The following is a 21,883-nucleotide window of genomic DNA, read 5'->3' on the forward strand; positions in this document are numbered from 1 at the left end:
TCCATCCTCGGTTGGGGGGGGGGGGGGCGGGGGCGGCGCTCAGCCTTCTTCTGTGCATCAGAATTGAGGGACTTCGGACTCCGAGCAGCCGGACATCCCTCCTCCCTGTCTGTCCTGGGCGGCAGGGCATTTTCAGCTCACAGGGGCCGACAGTGGCCTACACGCTTCCCCAAGGACTCTGCTTGGCTTCCCGCAGGGGCGGGCACCTTCCAAGGAGGCAGAGAAAACTTCTCTAGGTCCCACCCAGCCTGACCCTGAGCACCACCCCAAGGTGGGCTGCCGGGATAAGACCTCAGCGCCTGTGCTGGTGGGAAGGGCCTGGCCTGGATTTCTGGGTGATGTCAGGGTGTGAAGAAATCCCAGCCCTCCATCACCACCAGCTCTGCCTGATCTGGTCCCCCCCAGCCCCCCAGAGGAAGCCTTGGGACCTGCCCATTGGCTGACTATGACCATGGAGTAGTCCTAGGCACCCTCTGGGCTCAGAGGCTGAGATGGTCACCAGGTTTAGCTGACAGTCACTCGCAATCCACCCTCTCCTATATCTCGTGGCCGGAGAGCCAGTACAGTAGCAGGAGGCATGGCTGGCTGGTAGGCGGCTGACCACAGCTCAATTCCAGGCACCACATCCAGACTCCACCAGGAGTGAGCCTAAGCTCTGTGGCACTGCTGGGTGTGGTTCGAAAACACAAACAAACAAACTCAACAGGTAGCCTTTTTTTTTTCTCTTTGGGTCACACCCAGCAATGCACAGGGCTTACTCCTGGCTCTACTCTCAGGAATTACCCCCGGCGGTGCTCGGGGGACCATATGGGATGCTGGGAATTGAACCCAAGGCGGTGCTCGGGGGACCATATGGGATGCTGGGAATTGAACCCAAGTCGGCTGCATGCAAGGCGAACGCCCTACCCTCTTGTGCTATCACTCCAGCCCCTAGGTAGCCTTTCTGCACGGGACGCCAGGATGCCTGGCACGGCGACTCACCTCTCCGTGCACTCACTGTCCTCAGCTCCCTGGCGTTCCGTGCCCTCCGGACCCACTATCTGGATGACCTCATCGATCAGACTAGCTTCAGCTTCAGGAAGACTCACATCCTGTGCTCGCACCCTTTAAATTCTCTGTGGTGCTACCCGTTGTGGGTCCCGCAGGATTTCCTCAAAGGAACCGGCTCCCAGGGATGTTCCTCCTCATCCTGTGCTCCCCGACTCAGCCAAGAGGCAAGTATCCATCACCTCCCCACTTCCCTGGTCAAACAGCGACTTCCCTCTTCTTCCCTCTGCTTTCCTCCTGAGTTTTTCCATCCCACATCCTCTGTATTCCCTCCCTCCTTCCCCTTCATGATTTCTTCCGTTCACTGGGGGCCCACACCAGGCACTGCTCACTGCTGACTCCTGCTGGGGCTTGGCCAACCAGATGTGGCGCCAGGGACTGAGCCCGGGTTGGCGGCTGGAGTGATGGCTCCGGGCTTCCTCTCACCTCTAGCCTCTCCTGCGGGAATACGGACGGCAGTCTCACGGGGCTAACCCCCACCGGCCCACCCAGTGCAGACCCACAACAGCGTCCCAAAGCCAGGAGCGGCGGCCAGGAGTGAGGGCTGTCTCTGAAGAACGGAGGAAGGCTGAAAAGAGGGGCTCCCGCCAAGAAAGACACTCTCTGTACTCCGATCTCCTGCAGCCTGGGTTTTGGAAACTCCCCTGAGCAGCAGAAGGCGAGTGAACAGCAGAGCTGGAAACAAGCATTTGCCGGTATAGTAGTTCTTTGAAAAATGTCATTTTGTTCAATGCTGTTTCTGTGCAAGTAAAAGGCAGGGGCGGGGGGTGGGGGGGAAAAGAGGGGTGGCGGCAGGACGGAGAGCCAAAACACATTCTGTTTGTTTGGTGGGGGTCATACCTAATGGTGTTCAGGATTTAACTCCTGGCTCTGTGCTCAGGGATCACTCTTGGTAGGGACTCGAGGGAACATATGGGATGCTGGGGATAGAAACCAGGTCAGCCATGAGCAAGGCAAGCACCCTCTCCCCGGACGATTGCTCCAGCCCACCCCACCCTAGCTACATTCTGGATTCACTAGACATCATTTTGCATTAAGTCAGTTTTCATGAAGCTCTGTAGCACTGTCTTCCCATTGTTCATTGATTTACTCGAAAGGGCCCAGTAACGTCTCCATTTGTGAGACTTGTTGTTACTGTGTTTGGCATATCGAATACGTCACGGGGAGCTTGCCAGGCTCTGCCGTGCGGGCGAGATACTCTCGGTAGCTTGCCGGGCTCTCCGAGAGGGGCGGAGGAATCAAACCCAGGTCGGCCCGGTCAGCCACATGCAAGGCAAACGCTCTACCCCTTGTGCTGTCACTCCAGCCGTTCATGAAGCTCAGAGAGGTTAAGTGAGGTCTTGCTTCACGGGGCCACAGTGAGGGGGTGGGGTCAGGCCCCCCCAGAAGGAGCAAACGGAAGTGGGTTTGTGGGGCTGGCTCTACACTGTGCCACCACTGGGTCTCTTCCCTGAGTCCCGTGGAAAATTCCAGCATTGAGGCTTCTCTGTGCCTCCCAACAGCAACATGGGTGAAGCTGGGGCGGGGGGAGGGGGAGGGGGGCTATTGGGTCTCCCAAGGCCCTGACAGAAATTGGAGGAAAGACTGAAGAGATTGAAGACAGAGGCTCCCAGCGCCTTTCTAACTCTGCCCCCGACACCATTCCCAGTCAACATTCCAGCCCCACCTGCATCCAAGACAGCCAGGATCACCGACACTTGGCTAGAGAGCCTTCGATGGGAAAAACTAACCAAAACAACCAAGGGGGGGACGTGTGGGAGGACGCCAGGACTGGTACTAGCCATCGAGCACAGCAAGGCTCAGTCAACTGAGCACAGACAGCGCACACATGAGACAAGGCGGGGAGACAGCACACAAGGGGCTGGAGAGACAGGGCAGTGGGTAGGGAGCTGGCCTTACACGCATCCGGTCCCCAGCATCCCATACTATCCACTTGAGCCCTGCCAGGAGTAACCCCTGAGCACTGTGGGGTATGGCCCAAAATCCAAACCCCTGCCACACACAATGTAGATTGGGGGTGGGGGGTTGGGGGGAGCGGTGAGGTATACCCAGCTGCACTCAGTTCTTACTCCTGGCTCCGCACTCAAAGATCACTTCTGGTAGGAGTCAGGGGGTTATATGGGAAATTGGAAAATGAATACGAGTCAGCCATGTGCAAGCAAGAATGCAACCCAGGAGGCTGGAGCAATAGTACAGTGGGTAGGGCTTGCATGCAGCCAACCTGGGTTCAATTCCCAGCATCCCATATGGTCCCCCAAGCACCGCCAGGAGTAATTCCTGAATACAAAGCCAGGAGTGACCCCTGAGCATCGCCAGGTATGACCCAAAAAGCAAGAAAAAAAAAGAACCCAACACACTGTACTATCTCTGCGACCCCTACAATTTTTTTTTCTGTTTGGGTCACACCCAAAAATGCTCAGGGGTTACTCCTGGCTCTGCACTCAGAAATTACTCCTGGCAGTGCTGGGGAGACCATATGGGATGCCGGGGATCAATCTCAGGTTGGCCGCATGCAAGGCAAACGCCCTACCCGCTGTACTATCACTCCGTCCCCAATCTATATTTTTAATCAGAAAAATCTCAATCACTGTGGGGAATAAAAAACAAACAAGGTCTTGAAAACTTTCAGGCAGGCCCACAAAAGTCAAACACAATGGATCCAGTACAAAGGGTGAAGCAGGTCACAGCGACAGTCCCTGGTTTCCTCCGCATTTTGCTCCATCCGTTCCCTTGGTGATCCACAGCGCCTGTACCAGGGCCCCCTGTCTGGATGGAGGAGCCCTCCACAGGCTTCATCTAGGTGATGGTATCAAAGTGCTTAAAGCAGCCCAGGAAGATGAAGCAGCCCAGAGCCCACATGGGGGTGGGGGCCAGGGGGGTATTTATCTAGTGTGTGGGGGGGAGGTGGGGGGAAGGATTGGATGAAGACAGTCCAGCACATCCAAGCTGCCCACAATTTCACCCTCCACTGCCTTTCCAGCAGGTCCTTGGCATCGATGCTCCCCCCAAAAGTCAGGGAAGCAGCTGCAGGTTAGAGGAGGAGGCGGAGTGGGGACAAACCCTACTTGGGCAGTGGAAGCCAACTGGGCCGCCACACTCCCCCCAGGAAAGGAAGAAATGCTTGTCCAGCTAGTAACCGGAGCTGCAAAGCCCTATTAGTAGCTAACTGGTAGTGAAAGGCCAGAAGACAGATGACTTAAGTGGATACAGGGGACAGGACTGGGCCAGGCTGCGGCTGATCTCCTAACAAGACACACTGAAGTCATGTGCATGTGGTACTTGGATAAGAGATTTGAAATTTCTGAAACTGTCAGTCTAGGAGCATAGCACAGCGGGTAGGGCGTTTGCCGACCCAGGTTCAGTTCCTCCACCCCTCTTGGAAAGCCCAGCAAGCTATCAAGAGTATCCCACCTGCATGGCAGAGCCTGGCAAGCTCCCCATGGCATATTCGATAAGCCAAAAGCAGTAACAACAAGTCTCACAATGGAGATGTTACACACACACACACACACACACACACACACACACACACACACACACTCACACACACAAAGTTAGGGGCTGGAGTGCCAAGGGAACACACATCACAGCTGGGTGTGACCCCCAAAACAAATTAAACCTTCCCTCCAGGGAAAAGCCTTGAGGCCCTTTATGATCTGGCCATCTCAGCCCACACCATCCTAATCTCTCCCATCAAAGCCCACACTTTGTAAACTCTAAGAAACTTTATTAGGGAGGCCTCAGGGGCTCTCAGGCATACCTCCCTCCCAGAAACTAGCAAATTCTTCCATATCCCTGGGGCCTTCAGACAACACCTGCTTCCCTGAGGGGCCAGAGAAGCTAATTAACTCCTTCTGGTCTTGGGCTCAGCCTTCCACTCCCCCATCTCCCCACCTAGAGCTGCTGAGGGTTTCAAAACTGTTGAGGCTGTGACTGCAGCAATAGTACCAGGGGGGAGGGCGCCTGCCTTGCACAAGGTCAACCCAGCTTTGATCCCATAGGGCCCCCTCAAGCACTGCCAGGAGTAATTTCTGAGTGCAAAGTAACCCCTAAGGTAGCACTGTAGCACTGTCCTCCTGTTGTTCATTGATTTTCTCCAGCAGATACCAGTAACGTCTCCATTGTGAGACTTGTTACTGGTTTTGGCATATCAAATACCCATGGGTAGCTTGGATAGGGCAGTTGCTTTGCACACAGCTGGCCCAGATTCGATTCCTCTGTCCCTCTTGGAGAGCCCTGCAAGCTACCGAGAGCATCCTGCCTGCACGGCAGAACCTGGGGAATATGGTGTGTGTGTGTTGAATATATAGATATATCTGTTGGAACTCAGCAGATGGGGCATTTGCCTTGCACAAGGTCCACCCAGGCTAGATCCCTGGTACCCCATGTCCCCCGAACACAGCCAAAAGTAATTCCTGAGTGCAGACCCCGGAGTAAGCCCTGGGCATTGTCATTGTCAGATGTGACTCCCCATGACAAAAAAAAAAAAGTTGCCCCCCCCCCCCCATCCTGCAGATATTTACACCTACTGGGACAGAGGTTCTGAGAGTCTTTCCATGTTTCCAGGGCAAACTCAGAGCTAGTGCCTGGCACCAGGAACATACAAGCAGCTGAAGCCAAAGCAAGACACCCACCAACCTCCCTCTCCTGGCTTCTCCACGAGCCCACTTCAGTTAGACTGACACTGACACAGGCCTCCAGTCAGCAGGGGGCTGTTCCACATTTGAGTCCTTCTCTGAGCATAGCCAGATGGAAGAGGTTCCATGGGACCAACCTCCCTTTTTTTTTTTTTTTTTGCTTTTTGGGTCACACCCAGCAATGATGCACAGGGGTTACTCCTGGCTCATGCACTCAGGAATTACTACTGGTGGTGCTCAGGGGACCATATTGGATGCTGGGAATCGAACCCAGCTCAGCCGTGTGCAAGGCAAACGCCCTACCCGCTGTGCTATCGTTCTAGCTCCCAGCCTCTATTTCTTCATGCACAATCAGAGGACGGAATACAGGTGCTAACCACTTCCTTGACTTGAGAACTTGCATCTCTGAGGAGGTAGCGAGGCAGTCAGGGATGGGGCAGAAGCCTTGCATGCAGCCAGTTCTGCTTAGATCCCTGACACCACATGGTCCCCCCAACCACTGCCAGGAACAGCTCGAAGACCCCCAAGAATCACCAGGGTGGCTTGGGTGACTCCCGACACTGCAGAGCCTGACCAGCACCACACCCTTGGTGTCCTGTCCAGCACAGCTGGCCAAGAACTGCAGAGGGAGCCCCCAACCTCCTGCACACTCCCAGGAGACTATGTTCCCTAAAAAGACCCAGGGAGGGACAAAGCTCAAAGGGGCTGGAAACCCAGGTTCAACCCCTGCAATGCCTGGTGAGGTCCAAAAGCAAAACTAAAGATCTTAATTAGGAAAAAATTTTTTTTTCCTTTGAGATTTATTTACGGATTTGATTGCAAAGCACCATGGTGTAGGTTATGGAACTTTTGCTCAGGTGTCTTTTGTTTTGTTTGGGGGCCTTTTCCAGGGGGGGCCCTGGTGTGGCCATGGATTTCTGAGCAGGTTTCCACGTCTCGGTGGTCGTTTGGGCATGCACTTGACAGCCATGCCATTGTCACAGGCACTGTAAACCACTGTAGCCAGGATGACACACATAGCTCCATCTCCCAACACCACAGCCCCTTTTCACAGGGCCCCTCCTTCCTAACCCCAGAGGGCAGGTCTAATCTGCATGCTGGGCCCAGCCCATGGGAGGTCTGGGTGGGGCTGAAAATGTGCATTTCTTTCCTTTTTTTAAATTTCTTTTATTTTTTGTGTCACACCCAGCAATGCTCAGGGATTACTAATGGTTCTGTACTAAGGAATTACTCCTAGTCTCCTGGTTCTGTATTTAGGAATTACTCCAGGAGATGCTCAGGGGACCATCTGGGATGCTGAGGATTGAACCCAGGTAGGCCCCTTGCAAGGCTGAAACATGTGCATTTCTAAGGAGCCCAGAGCTCCAGGCTGCAGGTGAGTGTTAGGGTAGGGGTCGGGGGTGTCCCACAGAAAACCACTCATTGCCCAAAATCCCATTAGACCCGACACCCTGCTCAGGTTCCACTGTCTGGACTCCAGGCCAACTGTGAACAGACATCTGTTACTCTACATTGCGACCTCTTCTCTCACCCCTCCTCTCTTCCATCTGCAAATGTCCTAGCTTCTGTCCCCAGGGTTTCTCTTCTCTCCCCTGTAGCCTGAAGCAGAAGCCAGAGGGAGTCTCACAACCCATCAGTCATTACATTGATGCCGCCTGCAAAGGTTTCTCAAGCCAAACCTTCCCCCTGTCCTGGGCTGAGTGCTGAGCTAGCGGTCCCCTGGCCTCACTGCCTTCCACCACACAGCCAGAATCCTCTAGTTTCTAGAAGATTCGATTCCTCCCCTGCTTCTGCTTCCAAACTGCAGGAATGGCAGAGCACACGGGCCTTGCAGGCAGAGACACACACTGATGTCACACCCCACGCCCAACCCACCGTTGCTAGTGGACCCCATATCCTGGGCACTAAACTCAACACTATGAGTGCCTGTCCCCTTTGACTCTACAAGAACATTCTAGGGGCCAAAGAGATAGGACAGCCAGTGAAGCAAAGGCCTTGAATGCTGTGGACCCAGATTCCACCCCTGGCACCATGTATGGTCGTTTCCCCTGCCCCAAGCCCCACCAGGAGTGATCCCTCAGCACAGTTGAGTGTCCCCCTACCACCAGCCCCCTCAAATCCTAGAAGTAGGAACTATTAGCCCTGTTTTACTGACAAGGAGATGAGGGCCCTGACAAAAACTAAGTTGCCCAGGGCTGACACAAGTAAAAAGTGAGAAACTGGGGCTGGAGATAGCACAGCGGGTAGGGCATTTGCCTTGCACAAAGCCGACCAGGTTCGATTCCAGCATCCCATATGGTCCCCTGAGCACCGCCAGGAGTAACTCCTGAGTGTAGAGCCAGGAGTAACTCCTGCGTGTAGAGCCAGGAGTAATCCCTGTGCATCGCCAGGTGTGACCCAAAAAGGAAAAAAAAAAAGTGATAAACTGCACAGTTGGGGAGCAAGGGAATGGCTCAGAGGCTTGGAACCCCACCTTGCAGGGGTGACATGGTATGCTCAAAGCATGATCTGGCATCTCTGCCCCGGGACCCCTTGTGTCCAGCACAAGCAAAGTCTGGCCCCACCACAGCCAGATGGAATGAGCACTGCAACTAGGAAGAGAGCAAACCCTGGTGAGCACAGCCACTAAGTTCCACCATGCCATCTGCGTGAGACCCTCGCCTAAAGGGCCGATCTAGGCAGAGCAATAGTACAGTGGTAGGGTATTTGCTCTGCATGCGGCTGACCAGGGCTCAATCCCTGGCACCCCCATATGGTCTCCTGAGCCCGCCAGGAGTGACCCCTAAGTGCAGAGCCAGGAAGGAGTGAGCTCTGAGCATCGCCAGGTGTGGCCCAAACACCAAAAATGAGGTAAGTAAATCAAGCTCAATCTGCTAGCACATTGCAAGCACCAAGCATCACCCCCAAGGGGGGAGAGGGAGAGCAAAATGAAAGTTGGGGGGGAAAACTGAACAGCTGGATTTTCTTTAGGAGATGGAGTGGTTTGGCCACCATAACTCTCAGCAGTGCTCAGGGACCACATGGTGCTGGGGATGGAACCAGGGGGCTCACACAGGCAATTCATGTTCTAACTAGAGAGCCACATATCTGGTCCACTGATGAAAAAGCACTTGAGCTTCTTTCTGGTTTCATTCTGGGGCCACACCCAGTGACGCTCAAGCCTCACTCCTGTCTCTGTGCTCTGGGGTCACAGTGCTGGGAACTCATGTGGTGCCGGGGATCGAACCCAGGCCAGCTGCATGCAAAGCAAGTTTCCTACCTGCCGTACACTCTCTAGACCCCATCTCCATTGTAAGTTACTCCACATTCTTCCTCGAACGCTTTGGGTGGAGGTCAGGGACAACTTCCAGCTGTGCCAAAGATGGAACCCAGGGCCTAAGTGCTCAACAAGTGAGCTCCATCTCCGGCCCACAGATGGGAGTCTAAACAGGTGACCCTGCCTCTGATCCACAGTGTCATTCTGCACTCTTCCCAAATAGCCACGCAGGCCTTCCTTCCCTGAGCACTGCTTCCTGAGCAGAGCAGATGCAACACTTCCAGTCCCTGCCTTGCTGCTCTGCCCACAGAAAGGGGCGTGTGGTCCTATCCAACTTCACAGTCACAGTCCACAGTCCTCCCGTTGTTCATCGACTTGCTCCAGCGAGCCCTGTACCGTCTCCATCGTGAGATTTTTTGTCACTGTATTTGGCATATTGAATATGTCACAGGTAGCTTGCCAGGCTTTGCCATGTGGGCGAGATACTCTCAGTAGCTTGCCGGGGTCTCTGAGAGGGGCGGAGGAATCGAATCCAGCTCAGCCGGGCCGGCTGCGTACAAGCCCTACCCCTGTGCTATCGCTCCAGCCCATCCATCTTCAGTCCTGTTTAAATGTTAGTTCTCAAGAGGAATGTCCTGGCATATACTGGTGCTCTCTGTACAGTGGCACCACAGTCCATTTTTCCCTCATTCCCCTGCTGCCTAGCAGATGGCAACCAGTTTCAACTGACTACATGGATGAGGAAACTGAGGCCCAAGTACCTACCCAAGGTCAGCTGTCTGGTGAGCACCAGGCTCCAGATGCACACCCATCCCTGGCTGTGCATCTGTACCCCGTCCCCACACTCCCACCCTCGCTGCCAGCATCCCCTGAGATCCCAGGACTCGTGTTCCAGGACAAAAGGCCTGGAGGCACTCCAAAGTAGAGGCGCCCATCCATCATCCCCTGCCCCTCTCCCTGCGGATCTTCCTTCCCAGCCTGCATCAGGGTCCCAGGTGAGCACGTAAGCACTGTGCCAGGGCCTCTTCCCTGCCTGATCCTTCTTGTCTGTGGTGCTCAAGGGGCCTCCTGTCCCTGCAAAGTTGGCCACAGGCCCTGGGAACTTTGGGAGGGATCCGATGTCAGCTTTACGCTCCACTCAGGCCCACAGGGCCATGCCTCAAGTATTCATCAATGCCTTCCACTCCTGCCTGAAGAAACACCAAGCTTGCGCATGTGCTGCTTGGGCCCTGATCATCTCCCCTCTTGAGATGTATACTTTCATGCTCTTGTGTCTAATGCTGGTATGTGTATAGGGGCTCTCTCCACGCTTGGAGAAGCCCACGTTCTCTCTTGAGTACGTTTCTCTCTCTCTCCTACTCTCACCCTCTTCCCCTCCACATCTTAAAAAACCCTCCAAGAAGGCAGCTAGAATAGAGAAGGGACCACTAAGAAAAAGATGGCTGGAGGAATCAATCAGGATGGGAGATGTGTGCAGAAAGTAGATAAAGGACCAAACATGATGGCCCCTCAGGTTTGTACTGCAAACCATAATGCCCAAAAGTAGAGAGAGATTATGGGGAATCATATCTGCCATGGAGGCATGGGGAGGGTGGGAAAGGGGGGGTATACCGGAGATATTGGTGGTGGGGAATGTGCACTGGTGGCGGGATGGGTGTTTGATCATTGTGTGATTGTAACCCAAACATGAAAGCTTCCATAACTATCTCACGGTGATTCGATAAAATTAAAAAAAAAAAAAAACAAAATCCAAAAACCCTCCAAATAAAATCTATTTATTTAAGAGAAAGAAAGAAAGAAAGAAAGAAAGAAAGAAAGAAAGAAATGCTAAACTCAGGAGGGTACCATGGTGTAATCCTTTGTCCTCTGGGCTCTGAATCCAGAAAAGCTGAGCATGGCCCAGACTGAGCTGAGTACGGCCCAGAAAAGCTGAGTCCAGCCCCAACAAAGCAAGAAAGATCAAAAGGCAACAAATGGGGAAACTGACCCACACTATAGAGTTGGGTGGGGGGGGAGGGATGGAGGGGGAACTGCTAACTCAGCTGGCTGTTGGCTGAGGATGACCAGGAGTGGCTTCTTGAAGTGGCTCTGAGCACTGCTTGGATGGCCCCCCAAAATGAGTACAGGGGCCGGAGAGACAGTACATGACTAAGTCATTTGGCTTGCAAGAAGCCAACCCGTATTCGATCCCCAGCATCCCATATGGTCCCCCAAGTTAGGTTAGGAGTAAACCCAGAATGCTGAGGCAGGAGTAAGCCCTGAGTACTATCAGTGGGTAGGACCCTTGACTTGCACATGGCCAACCCAGGTTTGATCCCCAGCATCCTATACGGTCCGTGGAGCACCACCTGAAGTGATTCCTGAATATAGAGTCAGGAGTGAGCCCTGAGCATTGCTAAGTATGGCCCCCAAAACAAACAAAAAGCTTTATAAACTGAAACATTAAAAAATAAATTTTTTAGTTAAAAATTTTTTAATTTGAGGGAGCTCATACCCAAAAGTGCTCAGGGACCAGGGTGCTGCTAGGTATCGAGGCCAAGTCTGTAAGCAAAACATGTTCTCATTTCACGCCATCTTCCTGACCCTCAGTCTTGGCATTTTATAGGTGCTGTTGTTTGTTTTTGTTTCGCATTTGGGCCATACCTGCTAGTGGTAAGGACATATTTTAGAAAAATGGGTAAGAGGCTAGAGTGATAGAGCAGGTACAGGAATTGCTTTAGGTTCAATCCCCGGCATCCCATGTATGGTCCCCCAAGCCCACCAGGAATGATCCTGAGCTCAGAGCCAGTAGTAACCCCTAAACATCGCCAAGTGAGGCCCCAAAACAAAGCAAATAAAAAACTAGAAAAACAGACAAAGACAGCAAGTCAGGTTTTGAGTCTGTGAAATCTCACCCCAAGGGTGTTTTATCAACCACCTTCCACTGAGAGCACCACCACGTGCCCCTCCCCAGCCCCCAGACTGCAATCAAGGCTCCATCCATCCACTGGATCCACCCAAGGCTCCATCCATCCACTGGATCCACCCAAGGCTCTATCCATCTACTGGATCAACTCAAGAAATCAAATGCAAATTTAATTGTTCCCAGGCAAGACTTAACAAATTTCAGGGTCAAAAGCAGGCTAGTACCAGATACGGGGCGGGGGAGGGGGGAGATCTTGATGGAAAAAAAATACAGATTTAAAACAGAACAGTCCCAAAGGCTTAGGGACTGTGCTCACTGCACAAAGCCAACATTTCAGGGACAGGAATCTGATAAATCTGACTGCACAAGAGGTGTGATGGGAGAGGGTATGGGGTGAAGGGGCATGCCTGGCATATACCACACCAGGTTAATCCAGGACCATGGATCTCCCAAATCCCCGTTGGATGGCATGGGTAACCCCCAGCACTGCAGCACCCACCCAGTATGGAACTGCTAACCCAGCTGGCTGTTGGCTGAGGATGACCAGGAGTGGCTTCTTGGTCCTCTGAGCACTGCTTGGATGGCCCCCCAAAATGAGTACAGGGGCCGGAGAGACGGTACATGAGTAAGTCATTTGGCTTGGCTTGCAAGTAGCCAACCCGCATTCGATCCCCAGGTTCCCATATGGTTCCCCAAATTCTGTTAGGAGTAAACCCAGAATGCTGAGACAGGAGTAAGCCCTGAGTACTCTCAGGTAACCCCGAATAAAACAAACAAAAAAGACAACTATATATAGCATTGTTTTTGAATATATAATTATAACAAGTTAACTTAAAATATACAATTACAACAGTTAACACACTGTTCAAGTAGACATGACTATCTTATCTACATACCAAAAGTTTACATATGCAAATCGCCCACATTTCCTTGGTTTGCCCCCATCAAGAAAAGCAGGAATCACTTTGGCAATCTCCTTTATTCAAACACAAAGAGAACCTCCTCTGTGCCCGGTGTAGGGAGAAGACTGGGGTGCAACAAGGTGAAGAAACATCTGGCTCAGAGAGACATGCACCCGTCTTCTCAAAACTGCAGGCAAGTCAAAGCCACGGCCATAACGTTAGGCTGCTTGTGTTGGGAGGGGAGCAGATGGACTTACAGAAGCCTCCAGAATCTGGTAGAGGTACTAGCTATGGGGGGGGGGGGGGGGTTGAAGGAACCTTCCTGAAGGAAATGCTAACCTTTGGGGCGGAAGTCGAAGTGGAAGAGCAAAAAGAAGACTGCCACGTGTGGAGCAGACAGTGTGCCACGGTCCTGTAACAGGCAGACAACAGTTGAGCTAATCTACAGCAGAGACAGGAAGAGGTGCCAGGTCCTGGTAGAATCACCCCAGAGACCATCCTTGGGTGCCAAGGATGTCCTGGGGCATCAATATGACCCCAAGCAAGATGTTAGTGCCAAGTTCAAGGTGTGTGTGTGTGTGTGTGTGTAGGTCAGGACTAGATTTCTGGCTTGAACCCCAAAAAGTGGAAGGCTAAGGATTATGGGGAAACAGGTTTGATGGCAGAGGACAAGCTGCAGCGTGTGTGTGTGTGTGTGTGTGTGTGTGTGTATTTTTTTTTATTGAAAGAAATTTACTTGGAGAAGTGTGAGAGAAAGCAAGAGATACATGTCCAAGAGAAAACATGGGCTTCTCCAGAGGGGTGTTGGGGTGCTTCTAAAATTTTCAAGGAGAGGGCCAGCCAGCCAGGGTCATAGTACAGCAGATGGGATATTTGCCTTGCATATAGCTAACCCAGGTTCAATTCCCGATACTCCATATGGTCTCCGGAACCCTGAGTGCACAGGTGTGTCCCCCCAAAATAAAATAAATAAATCCCAAGTAACAATGTTAAGATTGCATGTTTCTGGGATGGGTATTCAGACTCCCAAAAGCAACTGAAGCTTGAGCAGAGATACGGGGCCTAAAGATAGATCACAAAAAGGGGGCCAGATGGGACAGGGAGGGGGCCCAGAGAAAGAGCATGTGCCTGGCAGGTGCTAGATGAGCTTCCAAAACAAAAAGATCTGATGCAGAGAAGAGGAGTCTTTGTCTTTACAATTAGCCTGGGAAGAAGTACTGTAATGCTGATGGTGGAGAGCAGGATAAAAGATAATGGGTAGGAGGGTCTCAGCAAAACAGGAAGGATTTGGAGGGAGGCAGAGCCAGAGGGGCAGGGCTGAGCCTCAGGGCTCAGCCTCAAGCCGACTTTTCCACTTCCAGCAGAGACTGGAAGCAAAACTAACAGATGGATGCAGCAGAGACTTTACACCAAAAAATGAGCAGATTGGGGGCAACAAGCCGAGGTAGGCCCCCTGCCAGGACTTCTAAGATCTTAATGAGAAAGAGGCAAAGTCAAGATCTGGGATACCCAGCCGGAGCTATTGCACGGCAGGTAAGGCGCTTGCCTTGCATTCAGTTGACCCAGGTTCCATCCCTGGAATTCTATATGGTCCCCCAGAGACCCGCCAGTAGCAATCCCAGAGTGAAGAACCAGGAGTAACCTCTGAGCACACCAGGTACGGCCTAGAAACAAAAATAAGATGCTCTATGCTGAAAGTAGACTATAGACCAAACATGATTGTCACCCATTGCCTCTTTTGCAAACCACAACACCCAATAAGAGAGAGAGAGAACAAAAGGGAATGCCCTGTCAGAGGCAGGGTGGGATGGGAGGCATGGGGGGTGGGAGGGATACTGGGATCCGTGGTGGTGGGAAATGGGCACTGGTGGCGGGATGGGTATTTGATCATTGTATAATTGAAACCCAAGCACAAAAATTTGTAAGTCTACAACTGTACCTCGTGATGTCTCACTAATAAAAATTAAAAAAAAAAAAAAAAGATGCTCTGGTCCAGTGCTTGAGAGAGGTGCCCCCAAAGGTTCCATCATTGCTTTGGTACTTTGGGGAGCCCAAGGACCAGTTAGAAGTCGGCATTCAAACCCCAACACTGAACTGGCCAGCCCTAGAAGGGATCACTCTCTGGGGGGTGGACTGAGGCTCTACTTCTGGAACCTGGACTGACCAGGGAGCTTCTCTCAAGTACAATGGGAGACCCTGGGGCGACAGTGTGGGGGTGGGGCACACACAACACTCAGTCCCAGCAGGCCTAGGGGGAACAAGACAGCAATCAGAGGCTGGTGCTCAGATGAAGTGATCTGAGCATCAGGCCACCCAGAGGAACCCCCCACCTCCAGCAGCCTGAAGTGGGGCCTGGGCTGGCAAGGTGGAGCCTCAGAGCTGATCTTCAAAGGGATTTCTTCTTTAGATAAGCTAATCAATATAATCAGATGCAGCTTTATCACCTCTGCCTGAGTCACAGTATCTGAGCTCATTTATCTGGGGGTCACCACTACCTCCCTCCACCCCAACAATACCCATCATAGCATAAAATGAATAGTGGATCAATATTTAACAGGTAAGGAGGGGTCCCAAAACCCGCAAGGCCAGGAGAATTTCATCTACGGGCTGACTGCCTGGAGTGCAGGCAAGATCCATTTTTCCTGCCAAGAAGCCAGAGAAGAGCAAATACTCTGGGCTTTGCGTCCAGAAAGATCTGGGATCCACTTCAGCAACCAAAGCGCCCAGCTGACAGGGATGTTTGAAGTGGCTGGGTCTCAACAATTTTGATTTTAAAAGCGCAGGCGAGAGACTGGAGAGACAGCACAGCGGGTACGGCGTTTGCCTTGCACGCGGCCGACCCGGGTTCAATTTCCAGCATCCCATATGGTCCCCTGAGCACCACCAGGAGTAATTCCTGAGTGCAGAGCCAGGAGTAACCCCTGTGCATTGCAAGGTGTGACCCAAAAAGCAAAACAAACAAACAAAAAAAGCACACGCGAGCAGTCTGCAGCCCGAGCCTCACTTGGTTCTCCCTACCCGTCGGTCTCACCAGCCTCCCTTCCCCAGTGCCCACAGCAACTGTGCCATCAAAAACCCTTGCAGGAAGCCAGCAAATAAATCTGCTTACTTGGATGCGCTGGCAGAATCTGAGAACTCCCTGGCACTAGGTTAGGAGCCTTCACGGCACGGAGGCTGTTCGAGCCCCTGAAAGTGGCTCCAGAAGAATAAAAAAATAATAATAATAACAGGCTTGCACGCGGCTGACCCAGGTTCGATCCTGACACCATACAGGGTTCCCTGGAGTCCTGCCAACAAGGAAGCAGAGCCTCAAGGAAGCCCGTGTTTTGGACATGGAGATGGGAGTTTTGGAGAAGATCCCCTGAAGAAGAGCATCCAGAGACCCCCGCAGGCCCCTGAACCGAACCCACATTCTGGGAGAAGGGACAGAGAACCCAGGTTCAGCGGTGCCCCGAGCTTCGCAAAGCATAGTCCTGCCAGAATGGTCTGCCCTCCCCCCCGCCCCCAACACACACGCACACTCCTCCAGAAAAAGAGGTCCACCTGCTCACACGCACCATCCCCAAGTCAGGGACAAAGCAGCATCTTGACCCAAGCCCGGCCAGAACTCAAGACGCCACCACCCACCACCACCCCCCAGCAAGAAAACAAAGTTCCCTCTTCTAGGGACTCAACACACTCTCATAAGCTTGTCTCCTGTGTGGCTATCTACTAAAAGGTTTGACTTTTCCTCTTTTCACTTTGCTGTGTGTGTGTGTGTGTGTGTGTGTGTGTGTGTGTGTGTGTGTGGCCACGCCCAGTGATGCTTAGGGATTACTCCTGGCTCTGTGCTCATGAGAAGTCAAGGACTGAACAAGGATCATTCCAGGCAAGGAAACAGCCTTAATTGCTGTACTATTTCTCTAGCCCTGTCTAAATATATGTTTTTTGTTTTACATGTAGTACATTCAGAAACAACAAATTCAGAGTGTGAGAACAAAACTGGAGTTCTAGAACCAGAACGAACCGTCGGCTTTAAGCTGATTTTCTTCCTGTCCCAGATGGAAACTTCTTTCTGGTTATAAAAGTGAAACCCTTCTCATGACCAAGAAACAAGGTGGCCCCTTTGTAACTGCACCCATGGCTGCTGTTTGTCCTTTGATTCGAGGAAGAGATCATTATCCTACTCTTGAAAGCAAATAATTCAGACTCAAGCCAAGTCCTGCCTGTGGACACCTGTGGAAGGCACCTCAGTGGCACCAGGCCCCCACTAGGGGATGGGGAGCAGAGATGGGGGGTAGGGGGCCTACACAGCCTCCCCTTGGAGCAAATCTGGTCTCGAACACTTCCACCCACTTAAGAACAGTATAGAGAAGCAAAAGGTAATTTTTCCAAAACTCACTTCTTCAAAGAGTCTAAAATTTCATCAAAGCCATGTCCCAAGGAAGAAAGGGGAAAAAAATGTTATTTTAGGGGCTTTGGGGTTTTTTTTTTGTTTCTTTTGTTTGTTTTGGGGCCACACCTGCTAATGCTCAGAGCTTAATACTGGCTCTGTACTCAGATTACTCCTGGCAGTGCTCTGGGAAGCACACAGGGTGCTGAGGATCAAAACCCGCGGTGGTCGTGCGCAAAAGCAAATGGGCACTAGTGAAGGTACGGGTGTTTCATTGTATGACTGAGACTTAAACCCAAAAGCTTTGTAACTGCTCTCACAGTGATTCAATAAGTAAAATTATAAAAAATGAAAAAAAAAAAGTAAGGTGGCGTTCATGCCCAATTCAATCAGCCTAATCAGTGGCTGAATAAATAGCAGTACTCCTACATTAAAAAAAAAAAAAAAAAAAAGCAAACACCCTATCTGCTGTACTATCACTCCTTTTCTGGTCCTTTCAGCTGGCCTAAACTTTCTGCTCTGCCAAGTATCCACCGAGGAGTGGACAGCCTAGAAAGAAGAGGGCTGCAAAGGGCTAAGAGGAAACCAAGCAGAAGCACCCAGCAGTGTTTTTCCTAGACAGAGGAGCCCGGGGCTGGGGCTGTGCGGTTGGCAGAAACGGCGGTGCTGAGACGGGAGCTGGGGGCTGGCCCGGGCCCCACACAGGAGGTGCTCCATCAATATTTGCTGAGAGCAGCTGGCACGGAGCCTCCTTCTGGGAAAGCTACAGGGCGGTGGGGCTGGAACTACAGTAAAACAGATTTGCCCTTCTGCAAGCCTTGGGTTTTCTCTCTCTCTCTCTCTCTCTCTCTCTCTCTCTCTCTCTCTCTCTCTCTCTCTCTCTGCTTTTCAATTATCAAGTATAACTAGAATATTCTAAATCCTGGTCAACACAGGTGATAACTATTTTGCTTAAATCCAATTCAAAGGGATGCTCGGTATGAAGAAACAAACAAATATGGGTCTGGGGAGTTAACTCAAAGGGCGGAGAGGAAGCTCTATGCACTTTGTGAGCAGGAGAAGGGTCTGGTACAATCTCCAGCACCTCCAGGTCCCTAAGTGGAGTTGGGAGGAGCTCCCAAACACCAAGTGAGGCCCAACACTAAAAGAAAAAAAAACCCTTTTGTCTGTTGTCTTAATACTAATAATTTGAGGAGTGTTTGGGCCACATGTGGTGGTGGTTCTGGTGCTCATGGATTTTTTTTTCTTTTCTGGGTCACACCTGGCGATGCACAGGGGTTACTCCTGACTCTACACTCAGGTATTACTCCTGGCGGTGCTCAGGGGACCATATGGGATGCTGGGAATTGAATCCAGGTCAGCTGCATGCAAGGCATACACCCTACCCACCGTGCAATTGCTCCAGCCCCAGGGATCACTCTTTTTGTTTGGGGATCCACACCTGGCAATGCTCCAGGACTTACTAAGGGCTCTGTGCTCAGAGATCACTCCTGGTGACCCTTTGGGGTGCTGGGGATCGAACCCGGGTCAGCCACCTACACGGCAAGCACCCTACCTGTTGTACTATCTCTCAGGTCCCATTAAGTCTTAAATGATGGTGTAAAACTAAAAATACTCAAACGTGCCAGTGTTTATTCAGCTACTGCTAATAACAACCATGATAGTGTACCATATTACAGAGCTGTCTGATCTGAGGCCAGGGCGCATCACCCCATCCCACACCATCTCAAGTAACAAACAGACTTGGAAACAGGACCAATCCGAATGCCCTCCAAAGGTTTAATAAATAATCATCCGAAGAAATCAAAGCGAATAAATATTTGTTGAATGAATAAACTGAAAATCATCCAGGCAAGCTTTGCTACAGGGAAGAAGAGGGGAGGGGAGGGGTATGAGGGCCCTTGGAAGACGGGCAGGGTAAGGACAGGTGAACCCCAGGGTTTCACGGGCTCCCGCAGGCTCATGTCAGTTTTCTGAGCCCAGTTGTTCATCTAACCTCCCCCGCACCTAGAACCAAGTCACCCTCGCTTGCCAAGACCTTCACCGGCAGGAGTTAAGAAAGATGCAGCTCTTGGGGCCAGAAAGATGGCTGAGCAGTTAGAGCACTGGCCTTAATAGAGGCCAACCCAGGTTCTTTCCCAGCACCACGTATGATCCTGAGCCCCGCCAGGAGTGATCCCTGAGCACTGAGCCACAAGTAGCCTCTGAGCACAGCTGGGTGTGCCCCACTCCACCATCACCCCCCTCCACAAGCCCCCCAAAAGAAGGAAAGGAAGGAGAAGAAAAATGTGGCTCTCTGAGTGAGTTAGTAGGGGGTCAGCAGGTAACCCGACAGAAGGACTGGCTGGCTAAGGTGCCTCTGGGCTGGGCCGTGGTCCGTGAACTTGATCACAGTCCCGGGAAGCCCCATTTCCATAGACAGGGGAGCTTGCAGACACCACCCATCAGGAAGATCCCCTCCACATTCATGGAAAGGACAGTCCCCATGACCATCGAAACAGGGATCAGCAGATAGGCAGCTGTCCAGATGGCCACGGGCCTAGGTGGACCCGCTGGGCTGAGACAGACTCTGCAGAAGGGGCAGGGAGGACGTTGCCCAAGAATCATTTCAGAGGCACAACTGAAAATGAGGAAACGATTCCTTTATATTCCCAGAGGTCCAGATCTGCAGGGCAAATGATGCTACTTAATCATGACTTTCCCCCAGGATCGGGCTTTTGGGGTGCACGCACTTCACTCGCAAGTGTCCCCCTTACTAGGGAAAGGCACCCTGGTGGTAAAGCACGTGGGGTTCACTTTCAGGAGATGCATTCATTTCCACGAGTCAAGCATTGACACCTTATGGCCCCCAAAAAAGGGGGGCCTTCCAGAATCTCTGCACCAGTGGAGAAGGGGTCCCCCTAAACCTTCCCCAGAGCGTCCGGCACCCACCTTGGATGGTCCGCTTGAAGAAAGCCTTGCAGGCCTCGCAGGAGGCCACGCCGTAGTGATAGCCGGACGCAATGTCCCCGCACACCAGGCACAGGCGCTTGGGGATGGCATTCAGCATGTACTCGCACTTGATGGCCGAGTCCTCCATGATGCTGCTGGCACAGTCCTCGTAGCCCTTGCGACACGGAGTGGTGCCCAGCCCGGTGCCCGCGAACATGGGTGGCGAGTCCAGGCCGTTGGCGTGGGTGCCCAGGGCCAGGCCGAAGCCGCCGCTGGCGTCGGAGGAGCCGCTGGGACTGTGGTGGCTGAGGGCGTCGATGCCGGAGGACGGGCTGGACGGTTCGGTCTTGATGAAGGAGCCACAGCTGGAGCCCAGGTGCCGGTCATCCGAGGACATCCTGCTGAGCAACCTGTGGACAGAAAGAGCGATCAGCGAGGGGGAGGCGGCTTTGGGCTCCGGGGATGGGGTGGGGGTGGGATCTGGGGAGGGGCTGGGATGGGCACCTGGAGGGGGGGCGGAGGGGGGGTGCTGGGGAGGGGCTGGGAGGCCGGGTTCGGAGATAAAAGGCAGGTTCAGAAGGTCAACTGGAACCACAGCCCCCAGCGAGTTCCTGGCCTTGCCTCTGCTTCTTCCACCAAGAGAGGCCCCTGCCTTGTGATCCTGCATTTCAGAAGATCGGGCCCCCTCCCCTCCTTTGCATATCGCTGGCCCCAGGCGGGGATTGGCAAACTGGGAATAATGGAGCCCGTGGAGCGAGGGGGTGGTACCACAACCAAAGGGGGTGGATCCAACCCCACAGTACTTGGGTGATCAGAGGGACCCAGACACCCTCAGGGTAGCCCGAGCTGAGGACCAGGTTCCCATGCTCCGCCCACCCAGGACATCAGGTGAGGCCCAGCTCAGAGCTGCTCTCAGGTGATCGTCACTGAGGCTGGGCCAGACACCTGGGGGTGGAGGAGGCAGAGGCCCAAGGCTCTCTTTGGGCCCAGGGCACCCCCCCCCATCCCACTCCATCCATTCTGTGTGAGCCCCTGAGGGGCCAGCTATTGGGATGGGGGTGTGTGGGAGGGTCTCCCAATTCCAAGAATTTTCCCACCTCTCCCCCAAGTTGCTTTATTTTGGGGGGGGGGGGGCGGTGAGGGTGATGAAACCCAAAGCTACACACAGGCTTTCAGGGCAAGTGCTCAGCCGCTGGCCTCCATCTGCCCAAGTCCCCTGGTCAGCCCCTGGACGCTTCATTGTTTCCAGGAACCAGAAACCCCTCCTCCCAGCAGCAGACGGGCAGGGGTGTGACCCAATCACATCCCCAGTCCCAGGTGGAAGGCGGGGCTTCTGGAGGTGGGGCACGGTGCCAAAAAAAAAAATAAACTCTAGCTAGGAAGGTGAAGATGCACATTTTGGGAATTGGGGCAACACAGGTTCTAAAATGAGGGGCTAGGGAGGGGTTCCCAAAGCCAGGTGACCTCTGCAGAGGCGAGCAGGAGCTCAGATCCAGGTGAAAGGAGAGGGGAAAGACCCCAGAAAACTTATGGGACAGATGGAGGAGACCTGGGGGGGCCAGCACTCAGGGTCCTACCCCCAAGAGGCAGAGGCAGTGCCTTAGGGGGTGCCTTACAACCCCAACCAGAAGGTAACCACACCCACACTAACATAGCCCTGGGACCCCTCTTCCATCGACCCTGCCCCCTCTAGGACTTCAGAGTCAGTTGCCCTCCTTCCCGAGAGGGCACCGACCAGGAGCTCAGCGCCCTCCAGAGAGCACTTCTGAAGCCTGGAGTTGCTTCTGATTCCGAGGGAAGAGAGGGAGCTGGCTCCTGCTTCTCCCAAGCTCA

General features: G+C 52.8%; 1 protein-coding gene across 3 annotated transcripts in view; it reads right to left on the reverse strand.

The window, feature by feature from the left end:
* ESRRB (estrogen related receptor beta) overlaps positions 1-21,883 on the reverse strand; it is a 170,770-nt gene that overhangs the window by 36,407 nt on the left and 112,480 nt on the right. For all 3 annotated transcript variants that reach the window (XM_056133628.1, XM_056133627.1, XM_056133630.1), the window contains exon 2: positions 20,051-20,460. In XM_056133628.1, coding sequence (XP_055989603.1) covers positions 20,051-20,460 — 410 coding nt within the window. The remainder of the gene's footprint in view (positions 1-20,050; positions 20,461-21,883) is intronic.

This window comes from Sorex fumeus, unplaced genomic scaffold (assembly GCF_029834395.1).
Source record: "Sorex fumeus unplaced genomic scaffold, SorFum_2.1 ptg000098l, whole genome shotgun sequence".
In the NCBI taxonomy this organism is placed as follows: domain Eukaryota; kingdom Metazoa; phylum Chordata; class Mammalia; order Eulipotyphla; family Soricidae; genus Sorex; species Sorex fumeus.